This window comes from Meriones unguiculatus, chromosome 6, assembly GCF_030254825.1.
Source record: "Meriones unguiculatus strain TT.TT164.6M chromosome 6, Bangor_MerUng_6.1, whole genome shotgun sequence".
Taxonomy (NCBI): domain Eukaryota; kingdom Metazoa; phylum Chordata; class Mammalia; order Rodentia; family Muridae; genus Meriones; species Meriones unguiculatus.
The window spans coordinates 58,786,394-58,807,480 of record NC_083354.1 but is presented as its reverse complement, the minus strand read 5'-3'; the positions used below and the strand labels follow the sequence as shown (position 1 = coordinate 58,807,480).

At 48.2% G+C, this 21,087-nt stretch overlaps 1 protein-coding gene across 6 annotated transcripts; it reads left to right on the top strand.

The window, feature by feature from the left end:
* The first annotated feature begins 552 nt into the window (after positions 1–552).
* Zic4 (Zic family member 4) lies at positions 553–20,878 on the top strand. Of its 6 annotated transcripts, none has more exons than XM_060385531.1 (6): positions 553–663; positions 862–994; positions 3,527–3,761; positions 4,366–4,450; positions 10,411–11,028; positions 15,652–17,486. In XM_060385531.1, the coding sequence occupies exons 3-6, from the start codon at positions 3,759–3,761 to the stop codon at positions 16,026–16,028; spliced, it is 1,083 nt and encodes a 360-aa protein (XP_060241514.1). In that variant the 5' UTR covers positions 553–663; positions 862–994; positions 3,527–3,758; the 3' UTR covers positions 16,029–17,486. The 6 variants fall into 6 exon arrangements, with proteins under 6 accessions (XP_060241514.1, XP_060241513.1, XP_060241517.1 ...); XM_060385530.1 differs by having other exon boundaries at positions 741–994; XM_060385534.1 differs by lacking the exon at positions 553–663 and adding an exon at positions 18,172–20,878 and having other exon boundaries at positions 675–994; positions 15,652–15,964.
* The last annotated feature ends 209 nt before the right edge of the window (positions 20,879–21,087 follow it).

Genomic DNA, 21,087 nt, shown 5'->3' with positions numbered 1-21,087 from the left:
TGGGTACAGTGAACTAGAACTGCACTGCCCTTCACACACACACACACACACACACACACACACACACTCTTCTGGCTCTGAAGTCAGGCTGTGAGTAGGCATGGTTTCCCTGTTCCTGAGACTGTGCTGAGCATCTGTGCTTATAGAGCTAGAAAATAGAAATGCTAGGGAAAGAGGAAATGATGAGCACTCTGCCCCCAGCAACAAGTCCAGCAGTACAGCAGTCCAGCACGGCTCCCCTAATCTGAGTGGACTCCGAGTGTAAAGAGTGACAGAAAGAGCCAGAGCAGGTGGTTCTAGGAGCTTCTTTATTTTTAACCCATCATTTATTTAGTTGGGGAAAAAGATATAACAGACCATTCAGTGCTTTTTGCTCCTACAAAGGGAAGGTGGCCCCTAGAATTATGAAAATCGTTTAATCTGGGAGGTGTTTTCCTTAGAGGCTGTGCTGCTCTTTCACTAGGGAGAACAAATATTGAACCCACCTTGAGTGCTTTAAAAAAAAAATTAGGGAGGGGACCTGAGGGAAGGGTGGCTGTTGGGAGAGGGGAGGGAAAATAATTCTTCAAAAAAGAAAGTCAGGCTTCTCTCCTCCAGTCTGTGGAAAACCCACCGGGGGCGTTGACAGAGGGTATTGTTAGGAAACCCATCCAAGTATACAAGGTAAGAGTAAACGTAAAGGGGGGAAAAAGTTGCGGGTTGCAGAAGTTATCAAGTGGGATTTGCGGCGCTCTCTGCAGGACACGCGAGCGGCTCCAGTTCAAAGCCACATGCACCAACGTGACATATAAGCCATTAAAATATCATCCTGACGGCTCATTTCTGCTTCATCATACATTCCCTAACTGCTTCCCCCGAAAGCTGGAGAAGGAGAAATGAAGGATGACCGCCTCGGTGGAACCACAAAAGAGGCTTAGAGGGGTTTCTGGTCCCCCCTCATCCACCCCAAAGTGATGTGCAGAAATGAGGTGATCCGGGCAACAGGTGGAGCAGGGTAAGTGCTGGAAACCAGGGGGGTCAGGCGGGGAAGACCTGTATCCCCAGTGGCCTTGTAGCAAATGTCCTTACGGGGGCCTTAGGCACCCAAACCCCATTGGGAGAATAGGCCTAGTCAGACTTTTTTTTCTTCATCTATACCTTCGCGCGCACACACACACACACACACACACACACAGGCACCGTGGATACAGGCCCCACCCCACTGATTCTAAAGGGGGGGTGGGGAGGGGCAGTATTGAGGATGAGTCCTTTCTTTCCTCCCGGGAAGAGTGGGTGCAAAAAAAGACAGATGGGGCTCCTACTGGCAATGGCACCAAAAACAGCTTGTTGCCCGCTTGTCTTCGCTCCTCTCGTCTGTAAATTGCCTGGGTGTGCCCACCGTGGGCACAAGAAGAGCAAAAACTGACCAAGGTTTGCCCTTCTTGTTCTTGTCGGAAACGGAGAGGGTGCCCGCGAAGGGGTCCCTTTGCGGGCAGCTTTTCTGCTTTTCCCTCCGGCAAGAATCACAAGGGAGGGTTTCGGTTTACCCCTCGCTCGGGGTCAAAGAATCAAGTTAGTGCTACGTGAGGCTACACCGCAGAACTTCTCCGGATACTCACTGAGGATGCCTTCTGGGTCCGCCTCGGGCCGGCTGGCTGCCTGCCTGCCCTAATCCTGGTCCTGGACTCTAACTCTAGGATCTGCTCTGTCTGCGCCGTAGCCTATGGGTTCGCGATTTGGCATTCTTTCTCCGGGATGTTGAATGGGGGCTGTGGCTAGTTCTTAGGGTACAGGCTGAAGCCTAAACCCGGGAACATATACCAAATTACTGGCTAGAGAAAAGGGAACGGATTGAGGTGTAAAAGAGCTGCCTGGTGCAAAGTCGAAAAGTTGGGCCCTCGGGGACAAGGGGAGATAGAGAAATCTTAGAAAAATCTCAGAGGGAATGGGAGGGCTGTTTCTAGAGTCCCCGGCATTCACTGGAGTCTTCCAGAAAGTACCATTGGATGTCAAGGCTTGGCAGTGACCTCCGGTCTCTAATTGTGGTGCACCGCTTTTTCTCTTCCTGTGTTTTGGGGCAGGGATTTAAAATAAGGCTTACGTGCCCAAGCCAGATTGTCTGCAGGTGACCCCACTAGTATAGGCTTGACTCTGAGCATCCCTAGGATGCCTGCCTTCGGCCTAGAGCTGGAGGGATCCAATCTCTACCCTCTGGAGGACAGGAGTAAGAAAGCGCGTATGTATATAACCGAGGAGTTCAGCCCAGTTTCCTGGGGCTTCGGGGCTGGTGGAAAGTAGCCAGGGCAGTAGGCGTGCAAGCAGCGATTGTTCCAAGCAAAGGCCAGCAGCAGCTTTCATCTTTCGCGTGGCAACTCTGAGCCTGCCAGGGTTGCGCCTTTTAGGCAAGTATTCACGCCTGATAGTTAATCGGTGTGGAACTGGAGTCACCAGCTCTAGTTGACCTCTGACCTTAGACAGGCCTGTGTGGACTAAATCCGCCTCACAACAGACAGACTCTGTGATTCCTCAAACAAAAATAGTGTGTCTTTTGCACTACCAACCATCCCATCTTCTTGTCACTATCAATCACTGAGGCTCCCTGGCACCCTCTCCTCTCAAGGTGCAGGATGAAGGCTGGTTCTGATACCTCCTGGGGGCTGCTCCTTTCTGAGCTGGTAGCCCTTTGGCACGGGAAGACACCTCAGGAGCAAGATTTTGGGGGGAATCAAAGAGCTTTTCAGATATATTATCTTGGGGACCAGATATATTATTCAGGGGCCCAGAGACAGTTCCCAAATTCTTTCCTCATTCTGTTCTTTGAGCAAGATCACTGGCTACACAGGCTAAATGATAGTGTTAGTACAGAACCCTTTTGTCTGGCGTGGTCCAACCTCTGAAACATTTGCTTGCATGCCTGTGGAAGCATTTGTAGTGCACAAGGTACATACACAGAGGGCATGAGGGTACCAGCAATTCAGACCTCCTAGAAGCTGGGCTGTGCCAGCCTTGTGTGTAGACAGAAGTTTCTAGGGAAACTTACACCCCTTTTCCTAAGAAGCAAACAAGTAAATTCTATTATTGCCAACCAACCAGAAACTGTGGTGCTAGACATCCTGCCATGAGGACATTCAGAGCTAGGACACCCAGCTCACTTCCCTTCTGTAAGAATACAAAGTTGGGCCCCCTTTCTCTGTTGGTCTGTGCTAGAAGGAGCTGGTTACCTTTTTTGGAAGAATCCTGTTTTTGTTAGAAAGAACTGAAAACAGTTTCCCCCTAGGAGAAGGTGAGTATAGTCAGGCCTGCGCCTGGAAAAGAAAAAGAACGAATGAAAACCTTCGGGTAGTTTGGGTCTGAGTTAGAGGTGGGGGCCCCAGATGACACTGCAGCCCAACTTGGATTTAGCCTGTGGGTCAACAAGTTAAATAGCCACTTGTTCTTTGGGCTAGAGTGTCAAGACAGGCAAATGTCCCATTGACTGAGGTCTTGCTGTGTTTGTCCAGCCCCAGACCTTTCTCAATGACTGTTTGTCCTTCCTCACCAAATTTAGGGTCAACACTAGGTGGATTGCTGTTTGGCTGCTCCACTGTCTTCAGCCTTGTCTGACAGATGCAGAAATCCTCAGAATGCTTTCAAGGATTTATGGTTGCCGAATGAATGCTTAGTAGCTCCAGCCACTGACAAGCAATCTTGAGAGGGAGGCATGATTTCTAAACTTTCCAACTATAAAAAAAGGGGACAACTTGGCACCAAACAACAGCAGGAACAACAGTAACAAAAAAATGGTACATTTTTAATCTAGTGGATTTAATATTAGCTTTGAAAAAAATGAGTCATTAACAGCTCTCAAGTGGGTTTGGAGCGGGGGTGGGGTGGGGTGGGAAGGGTTGGGACATGTGGGGTTAAAAGATTATTCACGACTACTGACAGAACAGGATTTGAAAATCTGAAATTCTCTTCGTTCCAACAATATAACTAAGCGTGATTGCACACCCCTAGAGAATAGAGGGCTCTCCCCACCACACCACATCAAATGTAAATAACTAACTTGAAGAAATAATGAGATTTTTTTAAAAAACAAAATCTCAAATTCTAGAAGCCACAGATTTTTGAAGACTGAATGAACACTTCCACCTAAAAGTCAGAACAATGAGTGATAAAAAAATCTAGCTGTGAAATTAGAATTTTTCAATTTTTTTATTACCAAGCCATGTCATTTTACAAGAAATGTGAATAGTCCATAGCAATCTCTGTGTGTTTGTTCCCAAACTTAAAAACGATCAGAGAAAGGCTAAAGGATTATTTTCAGACTAACATCTTTCTTTCACACACTCAGGTCACAGAAACATGTATGGTATTGTTTTACTCAGGGCTTTTCTTCTCAAGCAGGCTCAAACTCAGAAAATGAAATACAAGACTTCCTTGGTGATGAGGAAACGGTTACGGCTTTACAGAAACACCCTGAAAGAATCAAGTGAGTAATTAAAAAAAATCTTACTATAAATAGAGATTTGCTAAAGATTGCTCTCTCTCTCTCTCTCTCTCTCTCTCTCTGTGTGTGTGTGTGTGTTTATGCGTAAGGCATATTTGATTGTTTCTCTTTTCGTTATATGGGGATGTGAGTTTAGGCACATCTCTAGAGTCCAAATGAAACTTAGAATAACACCTTAGTGTTTGATGCATTTGCACACAAATCAATGACACACTGTCCCACCAGCAGCAGCCCGAGGATTAGCCCTCAATGCCTACTCATCTGGACGTTCTAGAATTAATATTTGAGTACTCGATCATCGAAACAACCACCCTTGACCTTCTGCAATTCCACTGTCACATTATTCTATGACATATTCATCTTGAATTCATTTCCAGACAATTTGATTGGGATGAGGTTTGACATGTATTGGCTTCCATGAAAGAAGCAGACTTTGATCTTGGTGATGGGGTTTACAAGATACGCATCATCTCTACCAGGGGCACCAGGCTTCTGCAATGTGGAAGTGACTATGTTCCCACAATGTGATGTCTGAACCAAAAGTGACTGACAGCCACTCTGTCAGAAATACCTTCATTGTGAAGGATTTAATTTCATATTTCATTTAGAATAAGGATAGGATTTAAGGTTGGCTCCCCCCCTCCCCTTTTCAGGCATCTATTTTTTTTGTTCTCATTTCAACTATACAACTCTATGTTTTCTCCAAAGATGTCTCCTTATTAGTATGCAAGACAAGCTTCTTAACAAAAGTTAAGTAAGTTAGGAAATGACTCTCTTTTATTATTTGGGATGATTTTGTAGCAGAAGTCAAAAAAAAGGGGGGGGGATGCGATTATTACATAAATTCAGTTGTTTTGATCTATCTTGGGAGTTCTTTTATCCATTTCTCCCAATCTTTTAATAAATGGCATTTTGCAAAAGCATTTCTTGGAAACTGAACTACTTGTAAGCATAATTTTTTCCATAGGCTCCATTCCATTAATAATGATTAAAGCTAAATTTTCCATAATTAGGAACATTTTCCTCTTTTAAAAAATTCCTGACAGACCTCCCTCATCTCCTTTGCATAATTTAGGATTTGACATATGGCAGGCTTTGGGTGTCTTAAATGATTTCTTTTCATAAGTCTTGGAGAAACCTCCCACTGCAGGAATCCTGAAGTCAGTGAATAGCTTCTTCAGAGTTATACACCTTATTTTGAGTGGCATCATGGTCAGAAATGTAAAAACAAAACTGAGGAAGTGGCTGCAGGTCTAGAAGCAGAATGTTCAGACAACAGAAGCTGTTTGGCCTGGCTCTGAGCCATACTCCCTCAACTGAATAGGTAATCATGATTTAGCATTGTTTCAAAGATCAAAAAAGAAAGGTAGCCCAGCCACTGATGCCTTGTCTCCATTGTTTCACCTTTCCAAGAAGAGAGGTCCTATGTTTAAGCCAGTGATGTAAGGTGCTCTGATAGATGATAAAGCCACAAACTGCCCTATTTCTAGAAAGTAAACTAGAAATCCTTGGTTTCCACCATTTATGTTAGTGTCTTTTCTGAGCAAAAATGCTAAAGCCATGATTCTAGGTATTAATTTTCAGAGGATCTAGAGAATGACAGATGTTGAAGGACTAGTGATGTCTGCTTCACATAAGACCTCATGAAAGCTTTACTGCCTTTGCCTTTGCATTTGCCAAGAACACCTCTTAGACTCCTTGTCTTTGCAAACCAAACAGGGAGCACCTGAAAGCAAACTGAGCTCCAGTGAAGATTAGCACTTCTGCCCAACTGACAGTTTCTGAAACTGGGGATCTTTATAGCCTGGGACATCAAAAAGATCTCTGGAAATACTAAAATACACCTCTAGAACATTGGTGCTCCATGACTTGTCATTTCTGATTAGCTTGAGACCGTTTTGGAGTTTATTTTAGAAATATACCTTAAAGGCCCTTACATAATTGCTCAAAGTTCTACATCAGTAAATATAAATGGATACAAAAATATATTTTTCTCTCTAACTCAGTCTCTAGGGAAATAGACCTTAAAAGAATGTCTGGTCCCATTGTTATGTTTAGTCAACCGAGGTATAGACCATATGGCTCCAAGAACCTTGCAAGGATCAGGCAGCCTCTGTGACCTGCAGGTCAACTGACCCCTGGCTACTCAAGAAATGTCTACCCAGGATGGCTCCAGATGTTTTTAGTGCTTCAAGGGAAGGCTGCATCTGGGAAGGAACTCCATGGGGCCAGACTACTGTCAGTGATTTTGGCTGAATCAGATGTGTTTGCCCTTTTGCTGCTGGCACAAAAAGTCATACACATGTTCATACCTTTTCAAGGGCACAGTTAGTCAGACAGCCTGTATACTAACAAGATGTGCTTACAAAATCCTCTGTTTTTTTTTTTGTTTTGTTTTGTTTTGTTTTGTTTTGTTTTGTTTCGGCTTTGGTTTTGGTTTCTAACCTTTGGGTACACAGGTCAGTGCTTGCAGTTCAGAAGGTCTGTAAACTTGGATTTTTAAAAAATCTTTCTCTCTGTAACCTGCTAATAGAAAGTTAGCATTTTCTTCTGCTGTGAAAATGGGAAGCAAATACATGACTGTTAGGAGTGCTGCATGCTCACCAGGCTTCCAAATAGTTCTGAAAATGCTTAAAACACAAAACAAAACAAACAAACAACAACAACAAAACCTGTTCTGAATTGTTATCCAAAACTTCTAATGGGGATTTGGTCACAGTATGCATATGAAAAACCCATGTTGGTTCTGATAGAATAATTAACCAAAGCTAAAATGGATTGTGCATTTGACACATCCTGAACAATTAATTGCCTATGTTTAGGTGAGAGAAACGTTAATTCCTGGTCAGGTGTACCATCTCAGTTCTGAGGTTCAGATGATAGAAATAGCTGGGCAAGAAGAGACACACTTTGTTTTCTTTTATCACCGTGTATGCTGTGTTGAAAGCCCTTGAGGCACAGGGGAGTTCAGCTCAGACTCACCTGAATACATGCTTCATTTTTCTTGGAGGTCAGACTCTGAAATTCACTGAAATTTGATAACTGTCCAGAAATAAAGAGAGGGGAGGGAGAGGGAAAAGCAAGCCCACCAGATAGAAGTGCCTCTCATTAAAGGGCTAACAAGGGAAAGCAAATGAAGCATTCAAAAGGAGGGGAAGCCGGAAGCATAAAGTTCTCAGAGTCTAGTTTTCAAAACGTCAGGAAAGGCTTTGGTTTCTTGGAAAGAATTCAAATGTCTCTCCTTCTCTTCAGTGTGTGTATGTGTGTGTGTGTGTGTGTGTGTGTGTGCGTGCCCACCAAATCTCAGAGAGATACAAACTATTCAAAGCTAGAGAAATTATTGTGGAAGTTAATCCCATGCTAAATCCCTTGCCCCAAGCAGGGATGAATGAAGAAAGTACCAAGCTTTAGAAAATAAGTCAATTATTAAAAAAAAATTTAAAGCCTTGTTTAGGGGGTAGGGCTGGAGTAGCTCCCTTGGTGGAGTACAGTACCCATGCCCTGAATCCTAGGTTCCCTTTTTTGCTCGCATGGCATCAGCTCCTATGTGGTGGCAACATCTGCAAACCCAGCTCCTGAAAGTGGAGTCAGGAGGAGCAGAAGTTCAAAACCATCCAAACTCTAGACCATCCTGGGCTACAGAAGACCTTGTCTCAAAAACAAAATAAGACAGAACAAACAAAGCAAAGGCCTTTATTTACATTACCTTTATATTACATGGAATGTAACATCATGGGGGAGGGGGCCATTCCATCAATTCTGTTAATGTTTCATGCAATTTGTGCAAACCCTCCCTTCTCTTAAAGGGCTATGTTTTATCCTTTCTTCTTCTCCATATTTAGAACTTTCTTTAAAAGACCTAAAGAGGTCAGGAAGATCCAAGAAGTTTCCGCTGGAATTTTTGAGCAGGGGCCTGGGCTCAGGAAGCAGTCAATCCTAGGGCAGACATTCCTGAACCAGAATTGAAATCTTCCTGAATTTGTCTTCCTCAGCCTGCCGTGGTGGCAATTTTAGATTGAAGCCCATGGGTGCAGCCAGTTATGGCATCCATTCTCTAGAGTCCTAAAGATTAGTAAACACTAAGGTTAAAGCTTTGGCAACAAGTGGCCACAGACCGAAAGTAATCCAAGTTGCCATTCTTGGAACATTATTCTGGCTTCGCGGCATAGGGTTCAGGACCCTCAGATTAATGCCCTGGCTCCTAGACTCCAGAGCAAGGATCTGTTCCTCCCATTTGCGTGTCCAGAGCCATTCGTTCATCCATTTATTTTCTTAGCAGAATACCCTCAAGTAGATAAATATGAAGTATGATGAAAAGAGCCCTTTCAGGAGAGCCTGGGGTGAGTCTGAAACAGGACTTCTCCCCTCTTTCTGACCTCCTCTGGTTGAGTCACTCAGGGATTCTACTTTCAGGACTGCCAGGCACCGAAAAGAGACCAAGGCAAGGCTCCTGGAGAAGAGCGTAGTAGAGAAGAAGAGGAAGGAGGGGTGAACACAGACCGGCAGAGTGGCAGGCACACGCTGTAGGTTTAGGGAAAATGAGAGCAGAGCGAGGAAGGGAGAGAGATGGGAGAAAAGAAATGTCAGGAAACGAAAGAGAATGAAATTGGGCCCTAGGTTCTCTACCCTAGAAGTTTCTCTGCTCCAGGCAGCCGGTAGCCTATGTTCCTGCCTTGACCCAGACAGTCTCCTCTGCGCTCAAAGACAAACTTCCGATGCACCTTGAGGGGCTTGAGTGCTCAACTGTGCGAGGGACTCTGCTCCTCCCGGAGTCCGCACGGGTACACGCATAAACTCACCAGCTCACTGACTTCCAGGAGCTCGGTGGCAAAGCTCGGCTTTCTGGAATGGGGGTGGGGGGGGTTGGGGGGACGGAGGGAGTTACATGAAAGAGAAAAGATTCCGTGCCTGGGTCAGAGCGCATGAGCAGTAGAAGCGTGAAATGAAATTGGGGTTGGGGGAGGGTGCAAAAGAGGGAAGGAGGGAGGGAGGGAGAGGGGAGGAGGAGGGGGCGAGAGAGAGAGAGGGAAAGGGAGGGAGGGCGAGGGAGAGAGAGAGAGAGAGAGAGAGAGAGAGAGAGAGAGGCTGTCATCACTGACGTCGGGCCAGACCACCGGCCAATGGGCGACATTGGCGATTGTTCTCACGGTGGCCCGGGGCCGCAGCCCCGAATCTATTCATTTCCTTAAGCTCCCTGCTGCCGCCTCTGTAGGGCCCGGGATTTCACACAGACATTAAAGACGGAGAAAAGGGGGGGGGGTGTGCCCCAAACTTAAAGAAAAACAAAACAAAACAAAACAAACAAACAAAAAATCCCCACCACTTTGCATAAGTTTTTTTTCTCTCTCTCTCTTTCTCTCTTTTCTTTTCTTTTTCGGTTGCCCTTTCTTTGCACCGCCAGGCAGCGATAGCACTGGCGGCCGCCCGGCAGAGGTGCAGCAGGCGGTCCCTTCCAGGCCCAGTGGGACGCTGAAATTAATATATCCGTCTAGGACGCTTTAAAATCACTAACCACTTCCAACTTCACCACCTCCAAAATGACCCCTCCTATCACACCCGTCTTTGGCCCTGGAGCACCCCTTGGTGTTGGTGGACAAAGTAATCTTGAGATACAGGGGTCTTACACCTCTGCGGCAGAGGCCGTGCCCCCAGGCACCCACAGACTCAGCCCCGCTTCCTTTCCCACCTACTCCATTATCACTACCCCTTCTCCGGCTCATGGCGCTGCGGGGGACTCGGCAGAATTGTAGCCCAGCCGGACGGAGGCGGAGGCTTTTTGGCTTCGCTTGGTTCCACAGGTTTACTACCGGGCACCGTCTGGTTCAAGATCCCAGCACCGACGCCAGAAACCTAGATGCGGCTGGGCAGAGCTTGTCCCCGGGGCCCGGGGAAAGTGCGGAGCCCGCCCCGCCGGTTCTCATACACGCTATTTGTCTCAACAGGTAGCAGCTGCGGACACCATGGGCCCCAGCTGGCCGCGGCTTCGAACCCCTCGGTGTTTGCGGGCCTTCACGAGCAGCCTCCTCCGGCCTCCCACAGCCGTCCTTTGAACGGACTCCTGCGTCTGGGGCTCCCTGGAGACATGTACGCGAGGTCGGAACCCTTTGCACCGGGGCCTACGGCCCGCGGCGACACTCTGGCAGCAGCCACAGCCCTGCACGGCTATGGTGGCATGAACCTGACCATGAACCTCACTCCACCCCATGGCCCTGGAGCCTTTTTCCGCTACATGCGCCAGCCCATCAAGCAGGAGCTCATCTGCAAGTGGCTGGGGGATGAAGGCCCGGTGTCCCCGCGCCCCTGCTCCAAAACGTTCAGCACCATGCACGAGCTGGTCACGCATGTCACCGTGGAGCACGTCGGCGGCCCAGAGCAGGCTAACCATATTTGCTTCTGGGAGGAGTGTCCGCGGCAGGGCAAGCCCTTCAAAGCCAAATACAAACTTGTAAATCACATCCGCGTGCACACGGGCGAGAAGCCCTTCCCTTGTCCTTTCCCAGGGTGTGGGAAAGTCTTTGCTAGATCAGAAAATCTCAAAATACACAAACGAACACATACAGGTCAGTACTCAGTGCTGTCTGCCTCCTGCGGCCCCGTGGGGCAGAGAGCCTTGGGTCTGGATTTCCTTAAGTTCCAACTGAGGGGAGGAGGGAGGTATTTCGGTATTGTTTCCCTGAGCCAGACTTATGAACCGGTAATTAACAGCTTCTGCTACTAGGCTCACCGCTTCCCGGAGGCTGTCTGGAGAGAGTGGCTCCAGACTTTTGTCATCCTGGTTGGTAAGGGGTGCTTCTGGCTCAGAGATTTGATTTGACTCAATTCGGTTTAGGATTTGGAGACTGACCCCTGGGCATGGAGGTAGATCCCCAGTCCCTGGAGTCTGGTCTTAAGGCATATTTTAAAACGGCATGTTTTCCCCCAAAGTCCTAAAGGAAATGGGAACGATTGCCTCCCATTTACAGATCACTTTGGGAACCTTTTCTCCCCTTTAGCTTCACCATCAACCTGGACTGAGGGGTCATCTGAACCTTAATACGTTCCTTAGGGTTTGTGAGCCTTGGGGGCCTACTTTTGAGCTGTTTTTGTATTGTTGGCTCCACAGAAGGGACGTTTTTTTGGTAAGCCTCGTTCTTACTTTGATAGAGACCCAAGGAGACCCAGTGCCTTAAACGTCATTTACCGAGCTGGTAAGGGAAACAGGGGCATGTGTCAACCACATCTGTTAGCTCCAGTTAACAAAAAGGACGGGAGCTCAGCGAAGGAGCCTGGGAGCTGAACTCTTCTGGCCAGAAGCATCTAATTAATACAATTGCAAGAAGAAAGTTTTCACACTTTCCGAGCAGCCTGTGAAGTTACATTAATTAGTTTAGCAGCCACCGTTTGACTCTCCTTACTCCCCCCCCCTTGAAGTTTAAGAAGTCAGAATCTTCTCCCCTCCCCCATCTTGGAGGCGGGAAAAGGGAAGAATGATGCGGAGACCAGAGGAATTTCAGTTTGGTGCTCCAGTTCTGTGGGCTAGATCTTTCCTTTCCACCCAGCCTTGTTTAAACGGCAACCTTTCTAAGAGTCGCAGTCCCCGGTACTTGCAGCACCTTGGAGGAAGCTTGCTAAATCTTGCCATCAACTGCCTTTTCCGTGAGGTGTAGTGTTAGAATACTGGCATAGGCTGATCTCGTTCTTTAGCCCCCTGGCATGTCAGCGATCGTCTTGTATGGTTTTCTAGAGCACGTTCTGAGATGTCCCCCCACTCTGTCTCATTCATCTGCCCCCCTCTCTCTCTCTTCCCTCCAGTTATATCCCCAGGGACAGAGGGATAAGTAAGACTATGATTCTAGCTCTCAGACTTGCTGCTCCAGGGGCTGGCTGCCAGCACCTGGAAGGTGGATTCACAATCCGGGGCTGGAGAAAGAACTCATCTTTAATGACAGGGATTTTGAAGCAAACAAACTTATACTGCTCTTTGCCGGCCCACTGTTGGAAGTCTGTGAAGCAGAAAATGGTTAAATTCTTCGCGTAATCGACCTACATCAGAGAAGCAGAAGTGTGCTTGGCTGGCTCTCGGGCTTGCATGGACTCAAGGCAGAATATTGCGCGTTCTTTTCGGTCTCTGTCCTGATTCATTACAGCTCGGGTTTAAAAGAAAGAAAGAAAAGAAAAGAAAGAGAAAAAGAAAAAAAAAAAAAAAACAAAAACCACAGAGCCCTCCCCGACCCTCAAATCTCCTAAGTAATGGCAAGAAAAGGAGGAGGCAAAGCAGCAACAAAATGTTTCTCAAATGGCAATAGAACTCTCTACAAATTATTCATGAAGACAGTTTTCGATTCAACAGGAAAATAATTGCCTTTTCAAATATTAATGGCGTTTCATTTCCTCGAGTCGCGGAAGCGGCGATCAGGAGCAGATTTCTTAGCTGGGCTTCTCCCGACTGTGACTTCCCAGGCCAGGCTCTGGAGGCGGCGTGTGAAGAAAGGTTTTCACTTTGCGACTGTGACAGAGACCGGGGAACAATGGTGCGGCGGCGGCGAGGGAGGCGCGGGCCAGGGGCGCACGCCGGGCCAGCCTCCCAAACTGGCGCGCCTCCCGGAACCCCTGCCCCGGGCTCTCCCCACCTTTTCCCCGCAGTCAGTCAGCCCTCGTGGGGAGGGGGACGTCGTGGGGGTGGGGGGAGGGATGGGGGTACAGGCCGGCGCCCGGGCCGCTCGGGGCGGAGTCACCGCGAAAACAGACCCAGCCACAAGTGCGAGAAGATGGCGCTGGCCCGGCTGCCCCTTTAGGCCGGCCAACTTTGGGGCGGAGCGGACGGAGACCATGGCTGGCACCCTGGAGTCGGAGCCGAGGGCCGGAGCCAGGGCCAGGGCCCCCGATCGGGGTCCGGAGGCTCGAGGCCTACAGCGGCTCCCGCCTAAGACTCGGCTCGTCCCGCAGGAGGCAGGCCCAGCAAGGCGCCGCAGGGTCCACCCTCCCACCCAGGGAGTCGCGCTGGGGCGTGGGGGTGGGGTGGGGTGGGATGGGGAAGGGCGGCGGGGAGGGAGGGCCGTCTTGAGCGCAGAGACCAGGGCGCCTCCTGCAGCTAGGGAAGGCTAGGGCCGGGCTGCACCGGGTTTCCCGGGGGCCTGCTCACCGCCGCCGCAGCCGCCGCCGCCGCCGCCACCACCCCCCTCCCGGTACTGAAGCCTTTCCGTACCTGCTTCTTTTCTTCTCCTGTTTCTCGTCTAGAGCGAAATACTTTTCTAGTTTACACGGCCAGACACTGGGGATGGAGTGTGTGGAAGCGGAATTCGCCACCGCCCCCCCCCCCCCCGACTCCGGTTAGAAAAATTTTAGCCTCAAGTTCTAATCTCAAATTCTATTCACCCCCCGCCAAAAAAAAAAAATCCCCTTAGTTTCTTTTGTAGGCTTCAACTGAAAAAAAAAAGTTTTTTTTTTTTGTTTTGTTTTTTTGTTTTTAATGAAGAAGAGAAGGAGGAAGGGAGGGAGAAGAATTTGGGGTTTGAAAACGCTGGTGAAACCAAGGGAGAGAGATCCGGGGACGAGTAGGGGCACTGATTTGTTCATTATACATATCCTCCAATTTTTTTTTATTCTGTAAGACCGTGCCTTGTCCTGTGAAAATGGCAGCGGGCAACCTCTTCCTGGGGATCTTGATGTACCAGCTCATCCAGCAAGGGTCTGCGGCCGGGGCGCGAGAGACCGATTCGCCCGCTTTTGCCCAAGCCAAAGGCAGGTTGTCCCAACCTGAGCTCTCCGACGCCGCGCAGCGCGATGGGGGCTTTGTGGGGCTTATCGGGGAGTCTCCCGTGTAAACCGCGGAAGAAGCGATGTCAGAGCCAGCGGCGGAGCATCTTGCTCTTGAATCAGATGCTAGGGAGGTCCTAGCACCCCCGATCACACCCAGGACCTCCAGTTGCTTAGAGCGGAGACCTTAGAGCAGAGACCTTAGAGCGGAGACCCTCCCCCCCAATTCCTTTTCGAAACAACCTCAGCTGTGCCAGAGACTTGGAAATCTGGGTTCTGAGGGGGTGGGTGGGGGTCCTTTCCTCTCCCACACAGCAGCAGAAACCCCTGGAATGAGGCTTGGCCGGGCGGATAGTCCCAGCCAGATATGCGCACGCCCTTCCTGCTCTTCTAAGACCTTCGCTACACCCCGCGGTCCGTGGAGCCGGACCCGGCCTGCCACTACCAGGCACTCACCCGAAGCTTGCCACACTCAGGGCCGCGATTTCAACAGACTTAACACCGCCAGGCCTGAGCTGACTTTCTCCCCCATCTGCCTCTGGGCCTCCTCTGGCCTGCAAGGTGGAACAGGCGGGCGGGGAATTGTCTTGGGAGGATCATGGACCTGAAATTGTCAGTTTGGGCTGAGAGGGCCCGCGCTACACTCGACAAGGTCTCCGCTGCGCTGCTGGATCCGTATAATAAAATATTACAGTCGGCGAACGAACACAGTCTCGAGGAATTTCGGATAGATTAGTCAAGACACGAATAATGTTGCAGTATATTTGTCGTCGGCGGGTGAAGTGGAAAGGAGAGAGGGCTCTATTTCCTGGGGAAAATAGCCCTCGGGATGGATCCCTGCTCAGAATGTTTCCCCACACTAGGCACACGCAAGAACCATCCGCCACCCATTCTCTTAGATCCTCTCATTGCTTTGGCACTTGCACAAAAACCTACTTCAGAAAACACTTTGGACGAGGATGCAGTATGTGTCCGGCGGATTGCTGGGCATGGCTCACTAGGGCAGAGACAGATGGCTGGGGCAGTTACTTCAAATACAGAAAAGGAAAGGAAAAAAAAAGAAAAGGCAACTCAAGCAACTCCATTCTTTGGGCAAAGGTGCTTCTGCCTCCACACAGATAGAAAGTTGGAGGACAACAACGCGCCCGGATAAGAATTCTGGAGAATGGAAATGACTGTGGTGGAGTCACGGTCGCTCCACCTCCCACGGCCCCCACCCCACCCCCACCCCTAGGCCCAGAACTGACAGGGGGAGGAGTGGCAGCCTTTAGGAGGGCTTCACCTCCTCGCGGGCTGGGGGAGGGGGATCAAACCTAAAGCACGGAGGAAAAGTAATTTCTAAAAAACTCTTTTGTGGGCCTTTTGCTGAAAACAAAAGAGCAAGGGGATTGGAACGCAGCCCACACCTTACTAACGTCTCTGCGTTACCTCCTCCCCACCCCCCCCAGGCGAGAAGCCCTTCCGATGCGAGTTCGAGGGCTGCGAACGGCGTTTCGCCAACAGCAGCGACCGCAAGAAGCATTCACACGTGCACACGAGCGACAAGCCTTATATGTGCAAGGTGCGCGGCTGTGACAAGTGCTACACGCACCCCAGCTCTCTGCGAAAGCACATGAAAGTTCACGGCCGTTCGCCGCCGCCCAGCTCCGGCTACGACTCGGCTCTACCGTCCGCTCTCGCGTCGCCCTCCTTAGAAAGCGGCCGGGAGCCCCCGGGAGCCTGCTCTGCGGCGGTGGTGCGTGGCGCAGACGTGAGCGAATGGTACGTGTGTTCGGTCGCCTGGCCCAGCGGTGGCCGACTCTGCAGCGCCCCCACCCCAGGCTAACGACACCTCTGGGCCCAGCCGCAGCCACTGCCGCCGCCTCCAGTATCAGGGCCACTACTTGCCCAGCGTGTGGACTTCGAGTCTAGGCCTGGCCACCGAAGCTTCAAGGAGTAGGCAAGGAACGAAGGGAGGGAGAGTAGAAGGGCCGGCAAGTAGCTAGACCGCCATTAAAAGTTACTGAATATACTGATACTAGATCCTTATAGGAAAACATAAATGTGGTCATGCCACAGTCACATCCTGTACCGCCCTTTGCCCATGAAACCAATGTCCGGGGATAAGGAGACAGACCAAAACAAAACAAAACAAAACTTATTAGAATTTATTAACAATTCTGGCAAATGCAGGTGTCACAAGTAAAGCCATAAATTTTCCCTGTAGGTGTGGAAGGGTGGAAAAGATTTTCCTGAGGCTGGGCCATTGCCTCCCCAGATCCCAGTCTCGGACTCCTTTTCCTTCCCTCCCCCTCGCCCATCAATCGCAAACAGAGGCGTTCAGAGCCCAGGAGGTGGTGGACAGAATTCCACAACCATTTTCTTGCAGCCCATTTATCTTCTTCTTTGCCTCCATACACTCTCCCTTTCCATAGCTAATCCTGAAAAACAACAACAAAATAAGCGAATAACAACGACAAAGAAACCAGAAGTCCTGCGTTGTTCAACCACTTTTATAAGGGAGAGAAGTAGGGGGACTCTCTCCCCTTCTCTCTTGGGATGCTACATACCTTCAACCCCAGTGCCTAGCAGAGGACACAGATAGGTCTGCTCTGTTGGGCTTCAAACTCCATTTACATTTTATACTTGCAGTGGGGAGTGGGTCCAAAACAATAGGAAGCAGAGACAAAGGAGAGCTAAAAGGCTTTTTAAGGATTCTGAGTTGTGAAGCTCCCAGCCTTCCTTTTCCCACCCCCATCTGTTTAGGCACCGCTATAGAGCCTCATAGGTGCTCAAGCAGGGGACCCGGAGCTGGCTGATGTCAGCATTGAACCAAGGTCTCCGCAGTCCAGGATGTGCCTTAGAGAACACCATCCGTTCTCCAATAGCTTTTGTTAGCTAACACAATGTTAGCCTTCTTTAAAAAAAAAAAAAAAAAGTTTGTGGGCATGTGAGAAATGAAGCACAATGACAACTATTATGCAGGCAAACACCTAATAGGTCTGAAGAGTTGAGAGTATTTGATGTGCCGGTTATGAAGTCCTCGGAGGTGTGTGTGTTGGCAGGGGAGGGGGATCCAGATATTAGTGGGGGTGGAGAGCAAGGGGGAGAAGCACACGGGGCCTTCCTCCTAGCCTGCCACTCTCTGTAGGGAAGGGGGAGCTGCCTCAAAATCCTAGCTGAGATTTTAAAGAAAGAAAAAAACAGCAAAGGAAATAGCGTGGCAGTCAAAGAGAGAAAGGGGAGGTATCGCCAGGCTTGTCCAGTTCTCAAAAAAAAAAAAAAAAAAAAAATCTGAAATAAACATGTGGAGGAGGGCAATGCCTAGAAGGAAGCCCCTAGGAACTCGATTTTACAACCTGAGCCCTGAGGCCGGGGTGGGGGATGTAGCTGTGAGGTAGAGTCTAGTCCACTTCCCATGAAGCTCTCTGATGATCCCCGAGGCCACCAAAAAAAAAAAAAAAAAAAGACATATTGAATACAATAAAAGCTGGACCAGCAACTCTTGCTGCATTGTCTTCTAGCCCCCCCCCCCCCGTTCCCAGAATTCGGTAGAAAAGTCTCACTCATGTTCCTCCCCAGACCCCACAACTTCTATCCAATAAAGTACCATTTTGGCCCGAATGGGGTTGTTTTCCTTACTACTTTACTGATAAAAGAGAGATCTCTGTTACGCATCTCCAGTGAACGCGCTGTTGAGTCATAACGTGGCGCAGAGGCAGCCTGGCCCCCAGGGACAGTTGGGAAGCAAGGAACTTGTTCCCATGGGCAAACACTAACCTCTCCCCATGGTGCATAGAACATTTGAGGGGGGACTGGACACCTCTGCTAATATTTTAAAACTGTCCCTCCTCACACGAGACTCCTTTCTTTTTCTTCTGTTTCGAAACACCTCGTTTTGCCTTCCTCCCCAGTCCAAAATAACGAAATGAAATAAAAATGTTTGGCCGATCATTAATCGCCTTTAATTTTTCATTTGCTTGTTACAGATGTTGCTTTCAAGGTAATCTTGCCCTGCGCAGCTGAGCGCCCGCATCTTGCGCCTGCGACATCAAAGGGCTCTCTCACAAAGCAGTGTTTCTTCGCCACGGTGCATCTTCATGGTAAGTTAGGATTTCTATGGCAATGGGCAAGTCTCACTGAAATCCTGAAAGGCCGAGCCTGGAGCCCGTCCAGGCTTTTCATTAAGGACATAATATTTACGTCTAACAGGCCTTTTTTCTTGTGTATACAAGTATATATTTTTGTTTGACGCGGACTAAATCATTTTCATTTAATTTCCGGTAAACAAAACCCACGCGAATGGGCACTTGTTCCCGATCATAATAAAAATGGATAATAATGCGAGGGAAGAAAAGGGCCGCTTGAATCGCCGCTCAGCCCTCTTTGTTTCTGCTTTCTGCGGTGATCAGAGGGCGTATTTGGGTTTGATGGCGAGTTTCTAAAGGCGAGGAAATGGTTTGTAAGAAGGAAAAGAAAAGGAGAAAGGTCCAATCAAGCTCGGGTTGTTCAAAGAGTCGCGTTTTGGGGTTGAAAGTGTGAGTTTGACGGAGCATCAGCATGCCGCGTTAGGCTCGCCATGGAAAAGCGCGCGGGGAGCGGCCTCTTCAAAGGCGGCACACTTCACTGCGGACACTCTATTAAGATACATTTGCGCTGACCTTTGCTTTCACGCCATTTAATACTGTCACTGTGCTCTCCAGTATATACTTCCTCCCAGGACCTGTCTTGCCAGTGTTTAGGGGTTCACTCTGCACCCTGATGTAGCGGGGTTTGGCACCCGGCACTCTATCAAGAAAGGGAGGAGGAGCCGGACTCCGAGAATCTTGAAGGCGCCCAAAGGCTCCAGAGTCAGAATAAATGACTAGGGCATCCCCGAGAAGTTTACCAAAGGAGCACCCCGAGCTCAGTTGTCTGCGACACAGAGTCGAACGGGGACTTAAGATGAAGGTGGCCAACCTGGGAAAGTATGGGAGCTGTTAACCACTATGCCTCAGGGACACTTCGTTTCACTGTGTTTCCCAGAGGTGCCCCACTGCCTCCTCGCCCTAGAAGTCTCTCAGTCCCTTAAACTTTTTCTCTGATGTGTCACTGTGTGGTATCCTTAGGTCTGGGTACACACTGAAAAGCCCAAGGCCAAGGGGATGGGGAAGATGGCAGCAAAGTTAGAAGTCCATGTTCCCTTAATTGTCTTGTTGTTTATTTTATCCAAGTACCCTAGTGAATAGGGGAAAAATAAACACGGTGGAAAAAAAATCAAACAGTAGAGTCTTCTTTAGTGCCTGTCCTTGTGGTTGAATAAAAAGGATGGTCTGCCTTCTATTGAGCTGAGAAATCTTTGAAGTGGGAGTTATTATCTGAGACATTCCTGCTTGTCGTCCTAACAACGCTGGTGAAATGTAAAAGGTTCTTTGTCAGCGATTTGTTCTCCTCTCTGTCAAACTCACTTTGCCCTATTGGTTTCAAACCATTGCTAAAGAGATAAAATCAAGTTTCTTAAAATAAAACAACAACAGCAAATCCCTACACTCCACCAGTAGATAACTTTAGGAATAAGTTTTTGCTAAGGGGAAAAGAAAACAGAAAAGCATTGTGTCGTTTCAGTCCTGGTGATGCGTGCAGATGTTGAAGGACTCTTTGCATCAAAACTGGTACATTAGGTAATGCAGGAAAGGTAGAGGCAGAGGGTATGAATCCCTAGTCTATGCTCCTGTGGTTGTGCTATCTATCCAGGCCTGCATTCCATCTGCCCAGGTTTACTAACGGGATGGATTCTCCTGGACATCACTCAGGCTCCAAATATTCCTGCCTGGGATTCTTGGAACTTAACCCCTGAAAACAAGTACTGTTAAAGTTTTCCTTTCTTCAGAGAAACTTCTGGTATAAATAGACTCTCACCACTGGCAGCAATCAACACTCCATTTCTGTCGTTAATCTAAAGGATGGTAGCATAAGGGAGAGAAGCATTTCAATATTTCCATTGTTTTTTCTTGATTATCTTGGAGTCCTGAAGGTTTGGTTTACAAGATAGTGACCAAAAGGTGCATGCACGTGCCAACCCCTTCCCCTGTGTGCATTTCCTCATTTTATAGTGTGCCTAGAAAAAAAAAAAAAACAAAAACAAAAACAAAAAAAAAACCAAACAAACAAAAGCACACACACACACACACAAAAAAAAAAAATGCCCCTGTTCAGGTTTTCTCAACCTCCTACAGTAGTTTTAAAGGTGATTTAAATAAATAAGGATATGCCCATCACCCGACCCTGTGTGTTAACTAGATGAGTTGTGAAGAACATTCCCCAAATTGTAACCCATGTAATCGGTTATAGTTGTGGCAAAAGTCTCTTATATTGATGTTGTTTGTTTACTGGACTCTCCATATGTCTGTTGGTATTGCTAGCTTATGGGGAAATATAGTGACTGCAAAGAAACTGAATTATACAGTCAGGCAACTCTCTTATAACCACGACTAACTTACACACCAGCTTGAGTCGACCCTTAGATTATTGGTATCTTGTCTATCTACACTGTGATTTAAGAATCTCCCCCCTTTAACAGCCGTTAAATTATGAAATAAGTTGAAAGAAAAAAGTTGTGTGTATTTGACAGTGATTGTTGAATAAAAACAAAGTTGAAAGCAGAGGCATACTCTTCTTAAAAATATGTATGTGTAAGTTAAATAAAGTAAGTTTTTCCCCTCCAAAAGACTTTGTGTACTTGTGCCTTCTTTTTGCTGTGTTATTTGGAAATAAATGATTTGATGCTTTCCTTTCTCCTTGGAATCCCAGTGCCCAGTTATTACTTTGTAATATTAGGAGAGAATTGGGGGCTCTCTTACAGCTCCTACCCCTTCCTCTTCCCTATCTTTCTTCATGGTTTGGCAGGATTATCTTTGGGGCCTAGC

Coding starts and splice junctions, on each gene's coding strand:
- Zic4 (XM_060385531.1), top strand. Junction 4,451..10,410: donor AAACACCCTGAAAGAATCAA/GTGAGTAATTAA, acceptor TTGTCTCAACAG/GTAGCAGCTGCGGACACCAT. Junction 11,029..15,651: donor ACACAAACGAACACATACAG/GTCAGTACTCAG, acceptor CACCCCCCCCAG/GCGAGAAGCCCTTCCGATGC.